The sequence below is a fragment of the Cricetulus griseus genome, chromosome 2, assembly GCF_003668045.3.
Source record: "Cricetulus griseus strain 17A/GY chromosome 2, alternate assembly CriGri-PICRH-1.0, whole genome shotgun sequence".
Lineage (NCBI taxonomy): Eukaryota > Metazoa > Chordata > Mammalia > Rodentia > Cricetidae > Cricetulus > Cricetulus griseus.
Genome location: NC_048595.1, coordinates 221,531,109 through 221,552,140, shown reverse-complemented (window position 1 = coordinate 221,552,140; position 21,032 = coordinate 221,531,109). Strand labels below are relative to the sequence as shown.

The window sequence follows — 21,032 nt, the reverse complement described above, 5'->3', positions numbered from 1 at the left end:
TTCCCTTCCTCCCAGTTTCCTTTTAGAAAGAATTAATTCAGAGGCCTAAAGGGAACCTATAGAAGTCATCTCAATCCAAGCTGTAAAGCAGTTCCTTTGAAGCTACTTGTCAACCATAACTTTGTCCCCCATCAGGTAGTCCCTCAGGATTTCAGTAGGTACTTATACTGCCTTTCTTGCAGGGCTGTAAACCCCAAGTTTTATTGCCCTGGTACTTGTGAAGTGATTAAAATTTCTTATGCTTTGCATAGGATCCCCTCATCCCCGGACTTGCTTGGCTTCTTTAATATTTCTGTGAATGCTTCATTGGTATATGGTTCATAGCCCATGCTTCATGCCATGGACACTCTTGAGTTCCGACTTTCTGTCTTTGTCTTCACATAATTACCTGATACTCTGTTGGCTTTTCACTCCCTTAGCAGCTGCTGGTTTTGTGTCTGGTTAGTGTCTTGTTCATATTGCATATACTTAAGGAAAATGGACATGCTTCAGTGAGTCTCTGGTCATGAGACTGTTATTCTTCAATACACTATGCAGCTTTCTGATACCTTCACAAAAACCTTTGAAGAATAGTTGTGGTTCTATCAGTTTTTCATATGTTTATATGTATGAATGTATATATGTGTACACATGCATATCCTGTTAATAAAATAATGATCTATAAATAGTAGATGTGTTTAAACCTATATAGATTGTATTACAAACCTTATAACTTTAATAGTTTTAGTTCAAATATAAAGTTAGTGTTTTACAGTTCACATTTATATGGTATAGTTTGTTCTGAAATTTTTAATTTTAAAGTAATTGAATTTGCTAACTTTTTGAAGCTCTTAGGCATTAAGAGATCCTCCAAGTAGAGCATGAGAAGTCTTCACTGTTGCCTTTTCCAAGTTTACCTTCTGTTTAAATATTCATGTCAGCAGGATTTGTTAAATTTTCTTATGTTATGGATCAGGGTTCCTGGGTTCCTATTTCCACATCAGAGAATCAGTGACCCACAGCATCTCTTATATGTATTTCAGGGGCTTTGAAGGGCTTAAATTTATAGTTAGCAAATAACTCATCTAATGTCTTTCCTTCCATCCTTGTTATCATACCTACTATGGGAAGGACATGATATTTCACTCTGTAGTCCAGGCTGGAGAATAAAGTGCTATGTAGAACATAGTGAGTTTCAGGCACTCTACAAGTATCAGGGAAATAGAAAAAAACAATTTGCAATTCTCTTGCCTTGGTCTCTGATCTCTGGGATTTCAGGCACCTAATACCATGCCTGCTGCCTCTGCATTCTATCATTTTTTCCCCTTTATTTACATTCCTTCTTTCCCCTCTTCCTTCTTTTGACTGTACTTAAGCTTTTGCCATTCCCTATAAATTTAAAAATCAGTTGAGTTTCCCCAAATCTCTGGAGGGTTTTATTTGGCCTGACGTTGAGTCCAGAGGTCTTCTGTTTTCTGAGTGACTTCTTTAAAATTATGAGCTGCTGTCTGTGTACAGTATTTATGTTGCTATCTTTTTTTTAATACCTTTAATGAAATGTAATTTATTCACATAGACATGGATGATTTTGTTCCATATATCCAATAGATTTGTATTTCTAGGTACCTTTTTGTTATTGTGAGTTATATTTTTGATAATTGCCTTTTCTGTTACTAATATAAAGAAATGCAGGGCTGGGGAGATGGCTCAGAGGTTAAAAGCATTGGCTGCTCTTTCAGAGGTCCTGAGTTCAATTCCCAGCAACAACATGGTGGCTCACAACTATCTATAATGGTATCTGGCGTGCAGGGATACATGCAGACAGAACACTGTATATATAATAAATAAATACATCTTTAAAAAGTAGAAATGCAAAAAGATTTTACCATTGGTCTTTCCTATCATTTCTAATATTTTAAGATTTTTTTTTTTAGGTTATGGACTGATGTCAAGAGTATGATTTTAATTATGGATGACATTTGTGGCATTTTCAATACTTTAAAGATATCATTACATTGTTTGATAGTATTCATATATGTTTTCACATTTAGGGATGAGTATGTACAGCAAAGTCACCCTGAGTCATATTACAGGGAAAAGCAACATGTTTGGAATTTCAGTGACTTCAACCACTTCATGATCAAATGTTGGATATTAGTATTTAAATTTGAGTATGTATTAAAGCAATAATTATCTATTAAAATGAATATAAAAATGTGAAAAATAGTAAATTGGTACATTTGGAAATGAAAACTGTAGCTGAAATTTTAACTTTAGTATATGGGTAAGTCAGAATTGACCTGAGGATCTAAATTCAGTTTTCTTAATTCCATAGAAGATTTATCATTGTGATAGGAACCAGAGATGACTGGAGATCAGTTTATCCCAGTTCTCATCCAGACAGCTCAAGATACTTCTTCTACTGTGCCAGAAACTTTTGTTAGCTACAGAGAGTTGCCTGTAAGGCTGTTCTTCCTTCAGGATGTGCGCATTGCTGGTTTCATGGTGATTTAAAAATGTTTTTGGCAGATTCTGTGACTACAATGATGATTTATGCTGACCTGATATAATTCTAATGTTGTATAATTGCTCTTCAGTAAATTTAGTCCACCTGCATGCAGAAGTGTAAGAGTGGGAGGTTTCTAGCTAATGACTTTTGTTCGGTTTTCTTTTGATTGTTTATTTCCACATTTATGTGTATGCAGTGAACAGTAGTGCTTTATTATTTATGTTATAAATTTCCCCTGATCTTTTAGCTTTAATTTTGTTTCTAGTGTTTCTGGTATAGAGAATTTTAAAATCATGTTATGACTTTTGAATTCTAAAACATCCTCCCTATTATGAGCTCCTAGTGATGTGTTTCTGTGTTTTGTTGGGTATTATTTATACAGACATATTGTACATAGATGCATTTACTTTTACATCTTTAGTTCTTGATAGTAACTTTTCCCAGTGGATTTTTGTTTTCAACATTAGTTACTAGGAATGCTTTACCTTTCTGATTTGAAATGCCATCATTGACATAAATTTGTGTTATGTGAGGGCATATTTCATTTAATACTATTTAATTTTATTTTTGTTACTATTTGGTAGTTTTCAATTTTTAAAAAATATGAGAGAGAGAGAGAGAGAGAGAGAGAGAGAGAGAGAGAGAGAGAGAGAGAGAGAGAGAGAGAGAATATTGTTGGCACTTGTGGGACAGGATGCATTTAGAGGTTAAAAGACAACTTCATAGAGTTCTGTTCTCTCTTTACACCTTTACACCTTCAATTCGGGTTTTCCGAATTGAATTTAGGTGGCTAGGCTTACATTGTAGGACAGCAAGTACCTTTACCTTATGGGCCCTTATATTGTTATTGTTATAGCTTATCTCCTCACTGTGGCATTTTTAAGAAAAATTAAATTAATTCCCTTACTGTGTGGTACCTTTTTAAAAAAAAAAATCAAAAGTATCCTGGTATTTGTTATTTTTACTCTTGAACATGAATTTTAGGATCAGCTTCAAAGTTCCATGAAAATAATATAATGAAATCATTTGATTTAGGTTAATTTGAGAAAACACTGACTTTTTGTTATTCGTAGGGTTTCCTATTAGATCTTTGATTATATTTATTAGATATTTTTGGAGATAGAAGGAAACCTGTCCACAGTTATATAAATAACTTGGAAAGTTACTTCCCATAGTCAGGGAAAATACTCAAGAGTGTTGTTATTAGAGTCCCAGTTTCTAGGTTTGGAATTATATCCCAAGTAGTTATAGTCATGAAATATGCAGAAAGCTGCCTCTAATCTTCATATATAGGCTTGTGCATTTCACAGTCCTTTAGAGAGAATTCACCTAGCCAATCATTATAAAGTTACTTCTTCAAACGTCTGTGCTGTCTCTCAGGTATTTATCTAATTTACCCATTTGCTTATCTTTCTGTGTATTTCCCTTTCCTTTATTATCTATGAACATTTACAATATTATTGCTTGTGTGTGTGTTTGCTTGAAAGTTAGTGTTTATAATCTTCCTATTTCTAGATACCTTTCATTTTTATTTATTTATTTTTTGAGCTAGGGTTTCTCTGTGTAGCTTTGTAGACCAGGTTGGCCTCGAACTCACAGAGATACGCCTGCCTCTGCCTCCCGAGTGCTGGGATTATAGGCATACACCACCATCACTTGGCTTCTATATACCTTTAAAATTTTTTATGAGTTTTTTTAGTTCAACTTACTATTTAAGAAGTCTATAAATTATATATTATTTATTGCATGTACAGTGTGTATGTATGGGTGTTTATATGTGGGTGCACATTCATATGTATGAATGTGGGCATATGTGCTGAAGTGTGAGTGTGGAGGTCAGAGGACAACCATACCATACACCTTAGTGTCCATCTTCTCCTTTGTTTGAGATAGGGTTTCTTTATTGTTTATTCAGCTAGCTGTCCTTAGACTCTGGGGATTCTCTTTTTACCATCTGTCATTCCATTATGAACCCTGAGATTACAGATACGCATGCTACACAATACTCAGGAGTACAGTCGCTGAGTCATATTGTAGCTCCATTTTTGCCCATTTCGGAAACCTCTGTATTCATCTCCAGAGTGTCTGAACTAGATTGCATTCTCACTAGCAGTGTATAAAGTTTCCCTTCTATTCATATCTTTGCCAACATTTTTTATTTACTTTCTTCTTTACTCTTATTTTGACTGGGTGACATCGAATGTTAATGTAGTTTTACTTTATTTTTCATCTTTTGAGAAGTATCTGTATTTCATAAGCAAAGTTATTTATTGGGCTATTTGTATGTTTTAGATATTAATACTCTGTCATATTCCTGTCCAGTAAAGATTTTCTCCCATTGTGTAGGTTGTATGTTTACCTGTTAACTCTCTTCTGTTCAGAAACCTTTTAATTTCATGAGGCCCCATTGGTCAGGTGTTTATATCATTTTCTGAGTGATTCCCTACATTCTCCTCTAATGGTTTCAGAATTTCAAGTCTTAAGAATTTAATTCATTTTAAGTTCAATTTCTTAGAGGGCGAGAGGTAGGGGTCTACTTTCATTCTTTTATTTGTGGATATATCAGTTTTCCTAGCATCATTTGTTGAAGAGGCTGCGTTTTCTGCAGTGTTTTGTTTTTGTTGTCTTTTTTTTTTTTTAAATCAGGTGCCTTACTTTTGCATTAAGATTTACTTTAAAAATACTTTCTAGTAATTTGGATCATGTAGTTTTACACATATTTCAGTGTGTTTAATAAATATGTGTTTTTTTTGGAAACAGTAATTACTGCTACTTTATTCCAAATGAAACTAAAAAACAGACCGTTAATGTTGACTTATATTAAGTAAAAAAGAACAGTAGTATATCACATTAGGCCCTGTCTTAACTAAACCAGATGGGATTTAGTAATGAAGGGTGATCTCTGCATTTTTTTTTATATTCAGAGATATCTGGTTAACCTATATCGATATTGTAGATTTGTGACTTTTTCAGTAGAAAATTCTATCTTATATTTAGCTTTTTGGTGTATCTGGGATGATTATTAGAGGTTGTATAGTGTTTATAACACCAGAGGGCACCAGAGATTCAGGTTTCATTTAGAACAAGGTAATGCTGTTTCATATCTTGTATTACTGCTGCATCTCATACTCAGTTTTTTGATATTTCAAGGATAATCAAGTTCTTTAATATATTTTAAATGTTTAAACATATGCATCTTGTTTAGTGTATTGTGCTGCTGATATAATATTTAATCATTTCATAATAGTGTTTTTTTTTGTTTTGTTTTGTTTTTTGTTTCTCTCCTCCAGATTCCCATTGGGGGCATCTTATTTTTTTCTATTTTATTTTATTAGAAACAAGGTTGTTTTTACATGTCAATCCCAGTTCCCTCTTCCTCCCCTCTTCCCCTGTCCCCCACTAATCCCTTATCCCATCCCCTTTGTGCTCCCCAGGGAGGGTGAGGCCTTCCATGTGGCGGGGGGGGGGGGGGGGGAGTCTTCAAAGTCTGTCATAACATTTGGAGCAGGGCCTAGGCCCTCCCCCATGTGTCTAGGCTGAGAGAGTATCCCTCTATGTGGAATGGGCTCCCAAAGTCCATTTGTACACGAGGTATAATTGCTGTTCCACTACCAGAGGCCCCATAGATTGCCCAGGCCTCCTAACTGACACCCAGGATCAGGGGGTCCGGGTCAGTCCTATGCTGGTTTCCAAGCTGTCAGTCTGGGATCCATGAGCTCCCCCTTGTTCTAGTCAGCTGTTTCTCTGGGTTTCTCCAGCCTGGACTTGACCACTTTGCTCATCACTCCTCCCTCTCTGCAACTGGTTTCCAGGAGTTCAGTTTAGTGTTTAGCTTGTGTCTCTGATTCTGCTTCCATCAGCTACTGGATGAAGGCTCTAAGATGGCATATAAGATAGTCATCAATCTCATTATGGGGAAGGGCATTTAAGGCAGCCTCTCCACTATTGCTTATATTGTTAGTTGGTGTCATCCTTGTAGATCTCTGGACATTTCCCTAGTGCCAGATTTCTCTTTAAACCTATAATGGTTCCCTCTATTATGGTATCTCTTAACTTGCTCTCCTCAGTTCTTCCCCCGATTCAACCTTCCTGCTCCCTCATGTCTTCCTCTCTCCTCTTGTCCCTTTCTCTTTCTCCTAGCTTCCTTTCCCCTCCCCCCATGCTCCTAATTTGCTTCGGAGATCTTGTCCCTTTCCTCTTCTCCGGAGGACCATGTATGTCTCTCTTAGGCTCCTCCTTGTTTCCTAGCTTCTCTGGTAGTGTGAATTGTTGGCTGGTAATCCTTTGCTCTATGTCTAAAGTCCATATATGAGTGAGTACATACCATGTTTGTCTTTTTGTGACCGGGTTACCTTGCTCAGGATGGTTTCTTCTAGTTTCCAGGATAGTGATTTTTTAAAAAGAGAGAAAACAATGTTTGTTGGCTAAACCAAACTCTCTCATCTTGGAGTTAGTAAGGCAGCAGGGAAAACACATTCATGTTAGCTAAGACTTTAGATTAGGCATGGTATTAAAATCCAGATAAAAGATGGAAGCTAGATTTCTGACATACTACAGGGCACTACACATAGTGACTTGGAGATGAGACCATGAAGTCTTTTAAAGCTGTTAAACACTGTTCTGTACAAAAACATTTCTCCATTTGTCATACATTTGCTTTTGAGTGAGTGAATTTATTATGCATATAGCAATTACAAGAACAAATAGTAAGTAGCAACTAAATATCATCAGCAAATCAGATATTTGCAGCATTCAGAAGAAATGACTAGGGAAGCCCTGATGAAGCAATGGTGCTGGAGTAACCAATTGAGAGTCCTAGGCAGAACAGAGAGTCTGTCCTTGAATGAGCTTCCAGCTTCTTATTCCATTGCAGGGATTTTTATAACATTGGATAACAAATTGTAACTGCTATCAAAAACAGTTTACCTTCTAGCTGTTCTCAGGGGTACAATGTTTTTAATGCCTTAGCTGTTGTATTTCTTTCTTCCTGTCATAGATGGACAGTCAGTCTGCTCCAGCAAAGGATCTTGAGGAACTGGTGACAAACCTGCTTGAGTCTGAGATTAGGGGTTCTGTCTTGCTTTCAGAAAGCAAGTACAGACAGCACATGGCAATTTATTAATATAATTTATATTGCAGACATAGTTTATCATAGTAAATGATGTTCAGGAAAAATTTTTTTGTGGTAAAGCACATAACAGACTGATGAAGAACCTTAATGTTGAGCACACCATGAGCAAAGTTTAAAGCTCTGTGGGCTGGAGTTAGGCTTTTTGGTCATGCCTGTCCTTGAGAAAGATCAAAGATGCTGATCATGCTGTTGTGATTCATGCTACGAATTTCTTAGTAGAACTGATCTAATTGAGAAGATAGGAAAAGGCTAATGGATATTTATGAAACTACCTTAACATTTGCTAGTATAATATAGATCAGCAATTTCAAAAGTTACCTAAGGAACTTGCTGAATTTTTTATTCCAAGCTTATCCAGAATGAAACATCTGGAGACTAAAAATAACTGGAATCTTGTTTTAAAAACCTTTTTGGGTATGTCTGATACTCACCACAGTTTAATAAGTAGTACCTACTGCTCTCAAAATGTAGTCTGAAGAAAAGAGTTTTGAAACATACTCTTTCAGTGTGTTTCAAGGTATTGATGTTATATTGTTTGCCATTTTCACTGCGTAGCCAGTTGATGCTTCTAAGGTGATAGAGGTGAAACATTTAGTACCTCAAAAGACTTGGCTGTGGCATGCCTGTGTCACCTCATATTAGTGGCCATTTGCTTTTTATCCTTGAGCACATTTACTTACATTAAATAAGGAGAAAGGAAAAGGGTAGTTAAAAGGGAAATCTTGTTCTTAATGAGGCAGTACAAACTGTTTTGTTAACCCTTGACCTTGGGGACATACCTAAAAGGGTGACAGAACACTCTGCTGTATGTTACAGTGATATGGTTTTCTCAAGACAGTTTCTTGTGCTTATGTTTCAGTTGCGAGCTCAGTTGACCACTTTTTATTGTATACTGTTTCACTTAAATGAACAAATGACAACCTATAGTTATGCTGACTGGAAGATTTAGCATTTTAATGAAAATGAATAAAATAATTTTTTCCAGTAATAAGGTTTGGTTTTTAAGCAAAAAAATTTTGAAAAAAATATGTGTACCATCATAAAATTGACAGCTTATCAGTACTTACATATTCTAACATAGTTATTGGAGATGCTATTATGAGTTGTGTTTTATTTCGTAATCTAAACTTGGAGTATCTAAGTGCATGATGTTACCAAAGGATGTGAAAGTAAGAGACTCAAAATGTATTTTAGGGAGGTTTATGAAAAGAGGATGGCAATGATTCTACTCTTTTTACTTATTATTTTAAGATTTTACATTGCTTACATTTCAAGTTATTTATTTTTTAATATAATAGGCTTATTATTTTATCTTTAAAATTATGTACATGCTTAGTTTCTAGTGTAGTTTTAACTTCTAATATGGCTTTCATTCAAGAACACATGATACAGGTATGGCTTCATCTTTGTTTTTCAGAAGGGGCAACTGTTGAGTAGAGATGGGAAGAGTCATCTTACAATTGTAGGAAAGAGTCTAAAAACCTTGGTGTCTCTAGCTCTAGGACCAGTACTCTACATTTTATAGCTTGGTACATTTCCATGTTTGGTTCATGCAGTTAGGCTTTTTAAGGAATAAAGCAGGGCTGATGATGAGGTGGCTCAGTTGGTAACATGCTTGCCATGAACACCTGATGACCTGAGTTTACTCACAGGAGTACTAACTAGTAAAGGTAGAAGGAAGAATTGATACCTCAGAGTTCTTCTTTGACCTCACGTATGCCTCCCCTACCTCTCTCTCACACACCCAACCCCCCCCCCACACACACAATTTTAGACATTAGTCTTTAAAAACCTGAACATCTTTTTACTAAAACCCCCTCAGATTTCTGGTTTTCATTATACTGAATAGAAACCCTGAGTGCTGTATATGATGTTTTTGATTATGTGACTTTTATTTTAAATATTCTTCCTAGTTAATCCTAAAAATATTAGTTGGCTAGAGAGATGGCTCTGTAGTTAAAAAATACTTGTTCCTGCAGAGCTTGGATTCAGTTATCAGCATTTGATAAGGGCTACAGCTCCAATTCCAGAAGACCCAGTACTCACTTGTTGCCTCCACAGGCACCAGACACTCATGTAATATACATTTAAACATATATGCAGGTAAAAATACTCATACACATATAATAAATTAAAAAACATTGAATTTTGAGAAATACTTCAGTATGTTAATTTCAAATTAACTTAAATATAAATACACATAGAGAAATGAACAACTTTATAAACATGTTATAGTTGAGCAGAGTGACTATTGGGGGACAGAACTTGGAAGGCCACCTTCACAGCAAGATGCTGAGTGGCTGAGACTAGGTGTGTACCAGTATACCTAACTTATTTTGTTGGTAGTTAAAAAAGATTATTTGACTAATATATAAAGCATTTTACATACTACTTTGCATAAAACTCAAAAGGTTATATAGCAGGAAAAGTAAGACCCATTCATGCTTTTGCTCCACTGTCTGGGGGGCTAGCCTATTCCTGTGTCTTCCTGCAGTCTTTTTTCTTGTTTCCTTTTCCTCTCATTTTTTGCTATAGTGTATTTGCCTGTCAAACAGTCGAAGTGTTCTTAACTGTTTACAGGAGACTAAGCTAGTCTGTGATGTTCGGTATATTAAATGTATTTTCAAATTAGGAAGGTTATAGTTTACAAAGGACTTATAAGAAGCATGTGGACTCCCTATTTGTATAACATAAATTCCCTCTTCAGTCCTCAATTTGAGGGTAGGGACAAATATTCTACACTTTTATTGAAAGTAGGGGTTCAGATAAGTTAAACTTTAGTTCACTTAGTAATTGGAATAGTCAGGATAACAAGGTAGGCAAAGTGATTCAGAACTGCCAGTTTTTACTTGTCTCTGCTGCTCATCATATTGTCCTAGGCAACCAGCACATTATTGTAAGGCACATGATTCTTTAAATAGCTTTGTACCAAGTTATATACTGCTTTGTTAGGAATATGGCCCATAAGGGTAGTTTTGTTGTAAATTAAGGCAAATACATTGAACATTAGATTAGATACTATAGTAAGATCTATTGTAATGGGCAAAAGGATGTTCTCAGTAGTTTAAAAGTCGTACCAATTTGAGAAGTAATTGAAATATTTAAAGACAAATCAACCAGATGTTTTAAAAATATGTAATTGAAGTTGACCTATCATATAAATCAGTCTTTGGCTGAAAATAAGAGAGCAAGGCAAGTTGAAGATTAGACAAGAATCAGGACTCCAACAGAGGCTGGCATCAGGAGGACCTGTTGATAATGATAGAGGAGAACCAGTGTCCTTATGTAGACATGAACAGGAAAGGAATGTCATTCTACCTCCTCAGAAAAATTAGTCTAGTGCTATTGCAGAGCTTAATAGTAGGAAATTTTAATGAAGTAGACATTGAGTAGTATTTAACTTTATCAAGAACAAATCAATTAGAGGAGTTTCAGAAGACAGAATACATGACAAGTGAGTGGTACCCTAATTTGTGTGATGTGCTACTCCACAGACACTTGAAGGTTTTTCTACTAAAGTACTAAATTTTCTTTTCTTTTAAAATAATAGACCATATGATATAATACCTTCGCTAGAAAGCCCTGTGTTACACTCAGACTTGGCTCAGTGGTTTTCACTTTTTACCTTTAAAATGAAATAAAACCAAAATAGGATCACAAACATTCCTGTACATGATAGCCTTGAGTTTGTCCTTGTCTTTCTTGCTTTTATTGACAGTGCTTCTGCCAGTGTTGCTTTGCTTTCCTCCTGTCTCCCTCTTTCCATGAGGAACTTCTAAAGGCCTGAGTACTTTTTACTGGGACACCTTTTCTCTTTTCAGTGGAGTTCTTCCATGCTCCTGTGGCAATGCCCACTCTTAGCTGTACCAGAAGGAATTGTGGTTAGGTTGGGACAAGGCAGGCAAAAAATAATTATTGGGTAGCTGCTTTCCTGTTTATTTATTGAATAAAGCTGCTCTTCGAATTAAATTCTAGTGCTGGTTTTTGAACTTTTATGCATAGGCCTGGAACTGATCTCTAAAGGCTGTTAAGTTCCCAATAAGAGCTATGCAGGAACTCTAATAGAAAAGCAAGATACTATTTACATGGGTCTGTAAACTCATTTATAAACATTCAGTTCTAATTGTTTCTATGTAATAGCTTTATTTATGTTTAAAGATTCGTTTATTTTTATTTTTATGAATATTTTGCCTGCATCTAAGTTAGTGTAACACAATACATACAGTGTTCAAGGAGGTGTCCAAATCCCTGGAACTTGACTAGAGGCAGTTGTAAGCTGCCATGTGAGTTCTGGTAACACACCTAGGAGCTTTTCAAGTGCAACATGTTCTCTTAACCATAGGACCATCTCTCCAGCTGCATAAACTTTTAATTTGTTTATATTTTTTATTTTTTAAATTATAATACATCATTTACCTTTTTTCCTTTTTTCCAGACCTTCCCATGCACACCCCCAAACCTTGCACTATCTTAAAATAATAGACACCTTTTCTTTGTTATTATACACGCATGTACACATACCTAAATGTATAAATACAACCTGCTCAGTCTGTATAATGTTACCTGTGTAGGTAATGATTTCAGTGCTTATCCCAGCTGCCTCCAGTTCACCCATGAAAGCTATTCTATTTCATTTTCCCAGGGAGATCCATCCATTGCCCTTGAGCTTTCCTTGTTATTTAGCCTCTCTGGGTCTATGGATTGCAGCATGGTTATCCTTTACAGCTTATTAATGTCCACTTATGAGTGAGTACATACCATGTTTGTCTTTTTCTGGATCTGGGTTACCTCACTTGGGATGATTTTTTTCTAGTTCCATCCATTACATGCACATTTCAGGATGTCATAACATGGTTTTTGCTTCTTGTTTTTGTTTTTTTAACTGCTGAGTAAAACTAGTAGTGTAGATTTATGTTTTCTTTATCCATTCTCCGGTTAAGGAACACCTAGGTTGTTTCAGTTTCTGGTTTTTATGGATAAAGCTCTATGAACATAATTAAGCAAGTGTCCTTGTAGTGTGAAGCTTTACTCTTGCCTTTATGAGTGGCCTACCACCCAGCTTCCAAATAAATCACACACGAAGGAGGCTTATTCTTACATACGAATGCTTAGTTTGGCATGTTTCAAACTAGCTTTTCTTGTTTTAAATTATCCTGACTTCCTTTTCCCTCTGGCTTTTATCTTTCTCTTCTGTAAATCTTTTTTTTTGTTGTTGTTTGTTGTTTTGTTTTGTTTTTCGAGACAGGGTTTCTCTGTGGTTTTGGAGGCTGTCCTGGAGCTAGTTCTTGTAGACCAGGCTGGTCTCGAACTCACCTAGCCTCTGCCTCCCGAGTGCTGGGATTAAAGGCGTGTGCCACCAACACCCAGCCTCTTCTGTAAATCTTACTTTCCTTCTTACCCTATGACTGGCTGGGTGGCTGGCTCCTGACGCCCTCCTCTCCTTGTTCTCTCCTCTTTTTCGTTTCTCCTATATATTCTGCCTGCCTGCCTCACCTGTCCTTGCTAATGCTTCACTATTGGCCACCATTCAGCTCTTTATTAGACCATCAGGTGTTTTAGACAGGCAAAGAATCACAGATTCACTGACTCAAACAAATGCAGTATAAACAAAAGTCACACATCTTAAGATATATTCTACTACATGTCCTTGTGGTAGGATGGGGTGTCCTTTGGGTTTATGCCTAGGAGTGTTATATATAGTTAGTTCTTGAGGTAGATTAATTATATCTTACACCTGTCAGAACTCTTAAGATCAAAAATACAAGTGACAGCCCATGCTAGCTAGGATGTAGAGCAAGGGGAACACTCCTTCATTGCTGGTGGGAGTACAAACTTGTATAGCCACTTTGTAAATCAATATGGTGGTTTTTCAGAAAATTGGGACTTATCTATAATATGATACCTTTATGGATACTGTTAGTTTTAATATATACATACATTATATAATGTTCAAATCAGACTAATTATTCAATCTTTATCAGTTGGCATTTCTTTTTGGTGAAAATATTCAAGATCCATGTGGTTTTGTTTGTTTATGCAACATGTAGTCATTATGTTTTCATAATCACTTTACCATACAGTAGAACAGTGAAACTCATTATTTCTACTTTTAATTTAGTATCCAGGGATGCTAGGCTGTTTTGATTTTATTAGGCCTTTTTAAAAGAATATTTTTAACCTTAGGATCTGATCCTTGCTTAGGTAATTATTTTTGCCATTTTTTATGTTTTGTGTTTAAATATTTAAATCTGGACATTCTGTTTGATTTATATCAGTTGGAAGTTTATTTTTAGAGCCATTGACAACTTTATGACATTTAATAGACGGAATCTGTTTTCCTTATTATGAATGATTCATTAGTAGTTTAAGATATTAATTTGTTCTCTTTCTTTCTCTTAGTACAGACACACCTTTAAATGTTGAGCTGTTAGTGAGCTGCATGATGGTAGCGCCATTGTTCTTTCTCTAACTTTAAGCTGTGTGTCTGGCACCTTTCTTTCATTGGGCTCACTTTTCTATGTTTTTTTTTTGGGTATTTTTTCTTCTTTATCTTTAATGTTCTGTTTTTTTAAAAAAGTGTACACCAAGGGCCTTCATTTCTTGAGGGTTTGATAATTATAATTTATTCTCTATACAAGTTCATCATCATTGGGGCAATATATAATTTAAATCTATTTGACACAGACTTGTGAGGTGCCATTTGCCCATCTTTTTAGGGAATATGTTTTACTATAATAATCACTTTTGTACAATTAGTATGTGAATCATGATCAGTAACTAGACTGTTATTACATATGGTGAAAAGGATTCTCAGAGGGAGTTTATTATATTTCTTCTCTTAGATATGTAGCCTCTTGTTGGTACTATATGAAATTAATTTTACTGTGTGTATGTATGCGAACGTGTGTAGTTTTATTTGTATTTTAAAAATAGGTCCTTTGTAGCCAATTGCTTGAGAGTGTGTTTTTAGTATATTTATTTGGTACAGAGGGAGTATGCAAAAATGTGAATCATAAAAACAAAATTAATTTAAAAATTTTGATTTCAGAATAGCTGTAACATGATTTTATGATTGAGTGTTTCTTCTGCTATTAAGTAGAATAGTGGAGTGCACAGGGGAAATCTTGAGAGGCTTTTAACAATCCTGGATGAAAGCAGAGAGTCCGTTTTCATTTCTTAGTATTTCATTGTAGAGGATTTGTGGATGACTGGAGTAAGTCCAATCCCTCTTGGTATGTCTCACCAGAGAGGAAATGATAAGCTCTGGAACACACAGCAGGTTCTGATTTCTCTTCCAGAAAGCTTTCTCTTCTGCTTAGTGATGCCAGTTTAATTTTAAAAGCTTAAGGAGAAAGATAGCATTCTTCAATTCACTTCATTGAATAAACTCAATAAAATAGTATTATTTATGAGAAAGATCTGTTTTTGTTTTTTCCATGCAAAGGCTGACTTTGAACTGACTGTGTGGCCAAGGATGGCCTTTAACTCCTGTTTTCTCCTGCCTCTCCTTCCCAAGTAATGGCTAAGAGGTATGTTTCTTTGCACCCTGAAACCATGTACACACACACACACACACACACACACACACACACACACACACACACACACACACACACACACACACTAACTACCCCAAATTATAACTTTTTGTCCCTGTAGAGGTGAAGATGACATCAATGATGTGACTTGCATGGCAGATGTCAACCTTGATGAAGAAAACGCCTGCATCTTAGCAACACATTCTGAATTTGTTGGCACACTCATTCAGTCATGTAAAGAAGAACCATTCCTTTTCATTGGAGCTTTACAAAAGAAAATTTTAGATATTGGTAAGTATAGAATCATGATTATTGACCTGATAGGAATGTTTGTTGAGGGGAAATGTTATCTGAAGACATGGCCAAACTCTAAGGATTAGGTAAGGCTCTAGAAATATTCTGAGATTTCCTGAGTATTACAGAATGAAACATTTTATTTTATAAATCATTACTTCAACCTTTTGTTTCTGGGATAGATAATAGAAGTTAATGTTTTTTTTCATTTTTTATGTTAAAGTAATAGAGACATAGTTTGCACAAATACTTTATGTGTGCTTTTTTTTTTTAATCTTGTTCCTTGTTGGTCCTTAGTAATGTGTATATACAAATGAAAGTTTTTATTAAATGTTGTATTTTCGAATTAGAGGAATACCTAATGAGAGCCAATCTCCTTTTCCTTGGATCAACCCTAAAATTTAATTTCACTCTTACTATAGAAGAAAATAGAGCTAGAATATTAAGATTTTTCTCTAGGTACAGGGTACTTTTTAGGTGATTCCAGTGAATTTAAAAAAAATGGAAGAGAATGTACTCTTATTATTTGGAGCCAGATTTCAATATTATGTAAAAGACTGTAAGACCCCATATTAAATGCAATGAGGCAGATTGGAGATTTTGCATGAATTATACCATATTTGGTCTACTTCATAATTAATAAATGAGTATTTTAGTTATGACATGTTGAACACTTTTATTTTATAATTGAAATTATTGTAATTAAATTAATTGTGAGCAATTATAATTAGTAATAGTTTTTCCTGGCTAAGTTTTTGTCAGTTAGACAGAAGCTAGATTATCTGGGAAGAGGAATCTCTATTGAGAAAATACTACCATCAGTTTGCCTATAGTGCCAGAGCGTATTATCCAGAGCATTGGCTGAATGCTCTTTCCCTTCCACATTTTTTATCTAGTTTGATTTAAATATTTATTAAAAGATATATTTTTAATTAAATAATATTTTTAATTCTGGGTGTATCTGGTAGTGTGTGTGTGGGTGCCTACAGTGATCAGAGGTGTAGCGTGCCCCTGAAGTTGGAGTTACTGGTGATTGTGAGCTTTACAGTGTGGGTGTTAGGAACTCCATCTGAATCCTCTACAAGTGTAGTGTGTGTTCCTAGCTACTGAGCCAATTTTGGTTCCTGTATGATCATTTTCTTAACGTCTGTAGACAGTTTAAGATAGTAATCAGCAGCTTTTTTCCACATAGGGCTCTCTTGTTCCAGGTGGAAAGCAAACATGAACAACATAGGGACAAATGAGCAGGACTGTGTCTTACTGGGCTCTGGCTTCTATAACAAAATACCTTAGCCTTCAAGGCTTCAGTGACAAATACTTGTCACAGTTCTGGCGTGGGGATGTCAGGTCTGGATGCTCATCAGGATTTCTGGCCAGGGCCTCCTTGGTGGTCTTTCACAGCTCTTTATGTTGTACCCTCATGTGATCTACTCTGACCTTATTCATTACAATTAACTATTCCCAAAGGGCTACATTCCAGTTATCATAACCAAGTCATAGACAGAGTTTCTGCATGCATTTTGGGAGAGAAACAAACTTTTTTTTTACAGTCATATAAATAAGTTTAATGTAGTAACATGGAATGCAAAAAATTAGAACCATTGTTAACAAGGTAATTTTACTTTACAAAATCATTAAAATAAATAAAACAGGACAATGATCAGAATAATAGTACCATTATAATCACATTGAATAGAAAAGCTACTGTTTTAAGGAGAGAAATAAACTTTTTAATCCGTTGGTTGGATTCTTATAAATCTCAGTGCTTAAAAAGATGAATTTTGATCTATTGGCTATAGTTTGGCAACCCTGGTTTAGCAGAATTTGAGAAATTCTTTTCTGTTTTCAGTTCTTAATGATGAAACACAAACAATATAATTCAAAACATATAAACTATAAAAATTCTAAAGCATATAAACTGTAAAAATTCTCTAACCTTACAGGAAACAGCCAGGGGATTAATGTTTCATTTATTTCTGGAGATGTTTTCTACTTATAATAAAATTCCTTCATGCAGAATAGTTACCAACTGAGGGCATTCCTAAAAATAGAAATTACACATTTTCTAAAAGAATTTTTTAGACATAATGTTTTTCCTGAGTTCAGGTTAGATTAAATGTCTGTATTCTTCATTTTTCCTCTAATTACCTAAGTGAAATTTCAGACATTCAATAAAGTCAATAGTAAGCAGGCAAATACTAACTAGATCTCCTTAATCAATTATGTTGGCTTTGTTTTAAACTATTAAAAGTAGAAATTAATCTATGGTTTTTAACGTATGCTTTAAAATTTGTTGCTTAGTGAAGATATGTTTGGACATTTGCTGTTGCCTATACTCAGGAATTATTAACAATTGTTCATTTCTAATACTTCAAAAATATTACAGATTTTAAAAATACCAATTACTATTTTTATCTGTTTTGTTGAAAATAAATTCCAGAGCCTTCTATAACAGTATAGATTTTTTTAATAGATAAATTACTTTTGTTTTATAAGTACATAGTTATTTTCCGATTCCTTTTCCCCAAAAAATAATTTTAAATGCTGGTTTTCTTTAATCTTGAAATAAGTTGACTTCCCCTGCCTACCCTATGTTTAGTTGTGATTTATATTTATTTTTAAGTGTGTGTGTGTCTGTGTGTGTGTGTGTCTGCATGTGAGTGCTGATACACATGGAGGTGGCTAGGGTTATAGGTTGTGAGTCACGGTCAAGTGAATGAGAACGAGTAATTGAATTCAGGTCCTTGGAAGAGCAGTGAGCAAGCATTTAGTTACTATACCATCTCTCTAACCCATGTTCAGTTATAATTTTAACCATTTGATTGTTTAGAAAATTTACTGTTCCTTGTATAAAAGGTCCAACTAATTGTTTATGCTGAATGTTTAAAAGTAGTTGTGACTTTGTAGTGGGTTTTTCTTTTCCCTTTGTTTCAGTCTGAAATTGGAAATGAGATCAATTTTTCCACAAAGTAATGAATTACATTTTGAAGGCTTAGTTTAAAAGAAGTTGGATAATTTTAAATCTTCTCCCCACTTAGTTTACTTAGACTATATTTTAAATTAAAATTTATTTTGTGGTAATGTCAAAGTATATTTGAGTTGTAATTAAATTATGTTTTCGCTGTAGCTCAGCCTTTGATGGAAACGAGTATGTATTATATGAATTAGCATATAAAAATCAAACAATATTTTTAAATTACTGTGAAGATATATAAACCTGTGTGTGTGTGTGTGTGTGTGTGTGTGTGTGTGTGTCTGTGTCTGTGTCTGTGTCTGTGTCTGTGTCTGTGTCTGTGTCTGTGACTGTATGTGTGTCTGTGTGTCTGTGTGTCTGTCCTGTTTGGGGAAATGGCTTAATGGATAAAACACTTGCCCTGAAAGTATGAGTGAATCCTTAGCACTCTATACACACATGAATACACACATACCAAAAACCACCACCACAACAAAAGACCCTACACCAGCCTTTAAAAATGCATTTACTTTAATTTTCTTAACTGCCTGTATCTTTGGGTTTGCATGTCTATTGATGCAGGCAGTTCTATTGTCCTTAAAAAATGCAGTTTGAATACTGATAGGATTGTTTGTAAGTCAGTTACTGCCCTTGTTTGTCATTCAAATTATTTTCCTAAAACATTTTTCCTCTTTACAACCTGTATAAGACAATTTGTTCATAAAAGAAACAAAGTTATTGAAATTGATGGTGAAATGATGAGGTTTTGAGCATATATCAACTTGTAATTTAATAGGTTAATTTATGGAAACATGAGTAGTACAAAATATTGGTAACAGACAAAAAGAATATAGGTATGTTTTATAGACAAGGAATGAACAGATTTATAATTTCAGTTCACTGAAATTAATGCCATGAATTGTTAACAGTGTCTAACAGGGTAAAATGTGACTTTCCATTTTTTTTTAATTACTAAAATTAACAGAATATAGCACTAATTTCTGCAGTTACCATTTTCCTCCCTGAACACTAAACTTGATTTGTGTTCTTATTAACTTTGTCCTATAAATGACCTTGCAAGGAGAATGATTCTAGAGGCTAAGGGAAACAATGTCTATATTTTCTGAGGCTCCAGGCTAGGTTTTATTAATGTAATGTCTAAGATCTTTGAAGTTGTGACTTTACCAGGAAAACCATAATCTCCGAACCTTTATTCATAATGGGTATGACTTCCAGGGGGAACTGAATACCTGCTGTGCTAATTATTTCAATTATAAGCCACTACTAAAACATGTAATGGATTTTCTCTGCCTATACAGGTAAAAAGCATGACATTACAGAACTTAACTCTGATGCTGTGAACTTGATCTCCCATGCAACACAAGAGAGATTACGAGGCCTTCTTGAGAAACTGACTACAATTGCTCAGCATCGAATGACTGTTTACAAGGTAAAGGAAATATTAAGGAAGTACAGACTGTCATCTCCTGAGCAATATTAAAGGTAGTTTCATGGACAAGGGTTCATATCTGGATGTATATTTAGAAAAATGATTGAGGAAAAAAGTTTCCTTAATTTCTTCACTTGGAAATGCTTGCATAGTAAATCAAATTAAAATAGGATTTATAGTGTTCAAAGTACGTTTTTTTTTTGTTGTTGTTGTTGCTGCATATTGGAGTATGCACCTTGATTAGGAAGGAGGTTGTGTTAGGATGGAATATCAGTTGTGTGTGTTCTCTTTGGTGGTCTGGACTCTACTTACATGGCTCTTACTTACGTGATGACAGTAAGTGTTGATACTAGTGTCACTCATTACTGCTCTTGGCTGCTATTATGAAAGACTAAGTGCAAGAATAGCCTGTCTAATTCCTAATGGTGTAACAAAATGACTTGCTGTAACTGAGACAAAGGCACTTGGTATATTTAAATTGTAGTTTTTATTGCTTCTTGGCCTTTAGGGTAAGATCACTTCTGAATTGTAGTTTCAGAGGTGGGCAAATAACTGAATGATTATGGATTTTAAGAAAAGATAATGGGATGAAAAGGAATAACCCTTTTTAAATTAAAAAAAATTGTCAAGAGATAGATTTCAACGTGTTGATAAATAGGTAACTTTGTGAAGTTTTGAGTTTACAATAGAATCATTCATTGCCAAAGCTTGGCAATATAGATTAAAGGAAATTCAGAATATCTGCTGCTGTCTCCCTAGTAGCTTGGGGGAGAAATCATCTTACTTACATTGTGTTTCATGTAGAATTTGGGAAGATCCTTACTTGCAAAATTTTTGTGAGAATTTGTCAGACTGACTTAAAAATGTGGAATCAGCATCATAAAAAGGTGTAGAAAACAATGTCAATATTCCATTTTATGTGAGTATAGGAATTTGTCCATTTTTTGTGGGTTATCTATTATTTATGTCAGTTCAGTTGGTGGTAATAATTGTCCTTTTTTTTCTGATTCTTAACTTGTGTCTTCCCTTTTTTCTTTGTTATTTTAGCTAGTGGCTTCCCTATTAGTCATTACAAAGAACCAGGCAATTTTGTTTTCTCTGATGGCTGAGCAAGCCATTGGTCTGTGTTTATAGCAGAATATCATTAGAAGTCTTTGTTTCACTATTTTTTTTTTTTA

The 21,032-nt window shown here is 34.8% G+C and overlaps 1 protein-coding gene across 2 annotated transcripts in view; it reads left to right on the top strand.

The window, feature by feature from the left end:
- Positions 1-21,032, top strand: part of Taf4b (TATA-box binding protein associated factor 4b) — a 115,193-nt gene that overhangs the window by 34,989 nt on the left and 59,172 nt on the right. For both annotated transcript variants that reach the window (XR_004768374.1, XM_027404368.2), the window contains exons 10-11: positions 15,279-15,448; positions 19,724-19,854. Coding sequence is in view for 1 of the 2 variants with exons in the window: in XM_027404368.2 (XP_027260169.1) it covers positions 15,279-15,448; positions 19,724-19,854 (301 nt within the window). In the remaining variant the exon portion in view is untranslated. The remainder of the gene's footprint in view (positions 1-15,278; positions 15,449-19,723; positions 19,855-21,032) is intronic.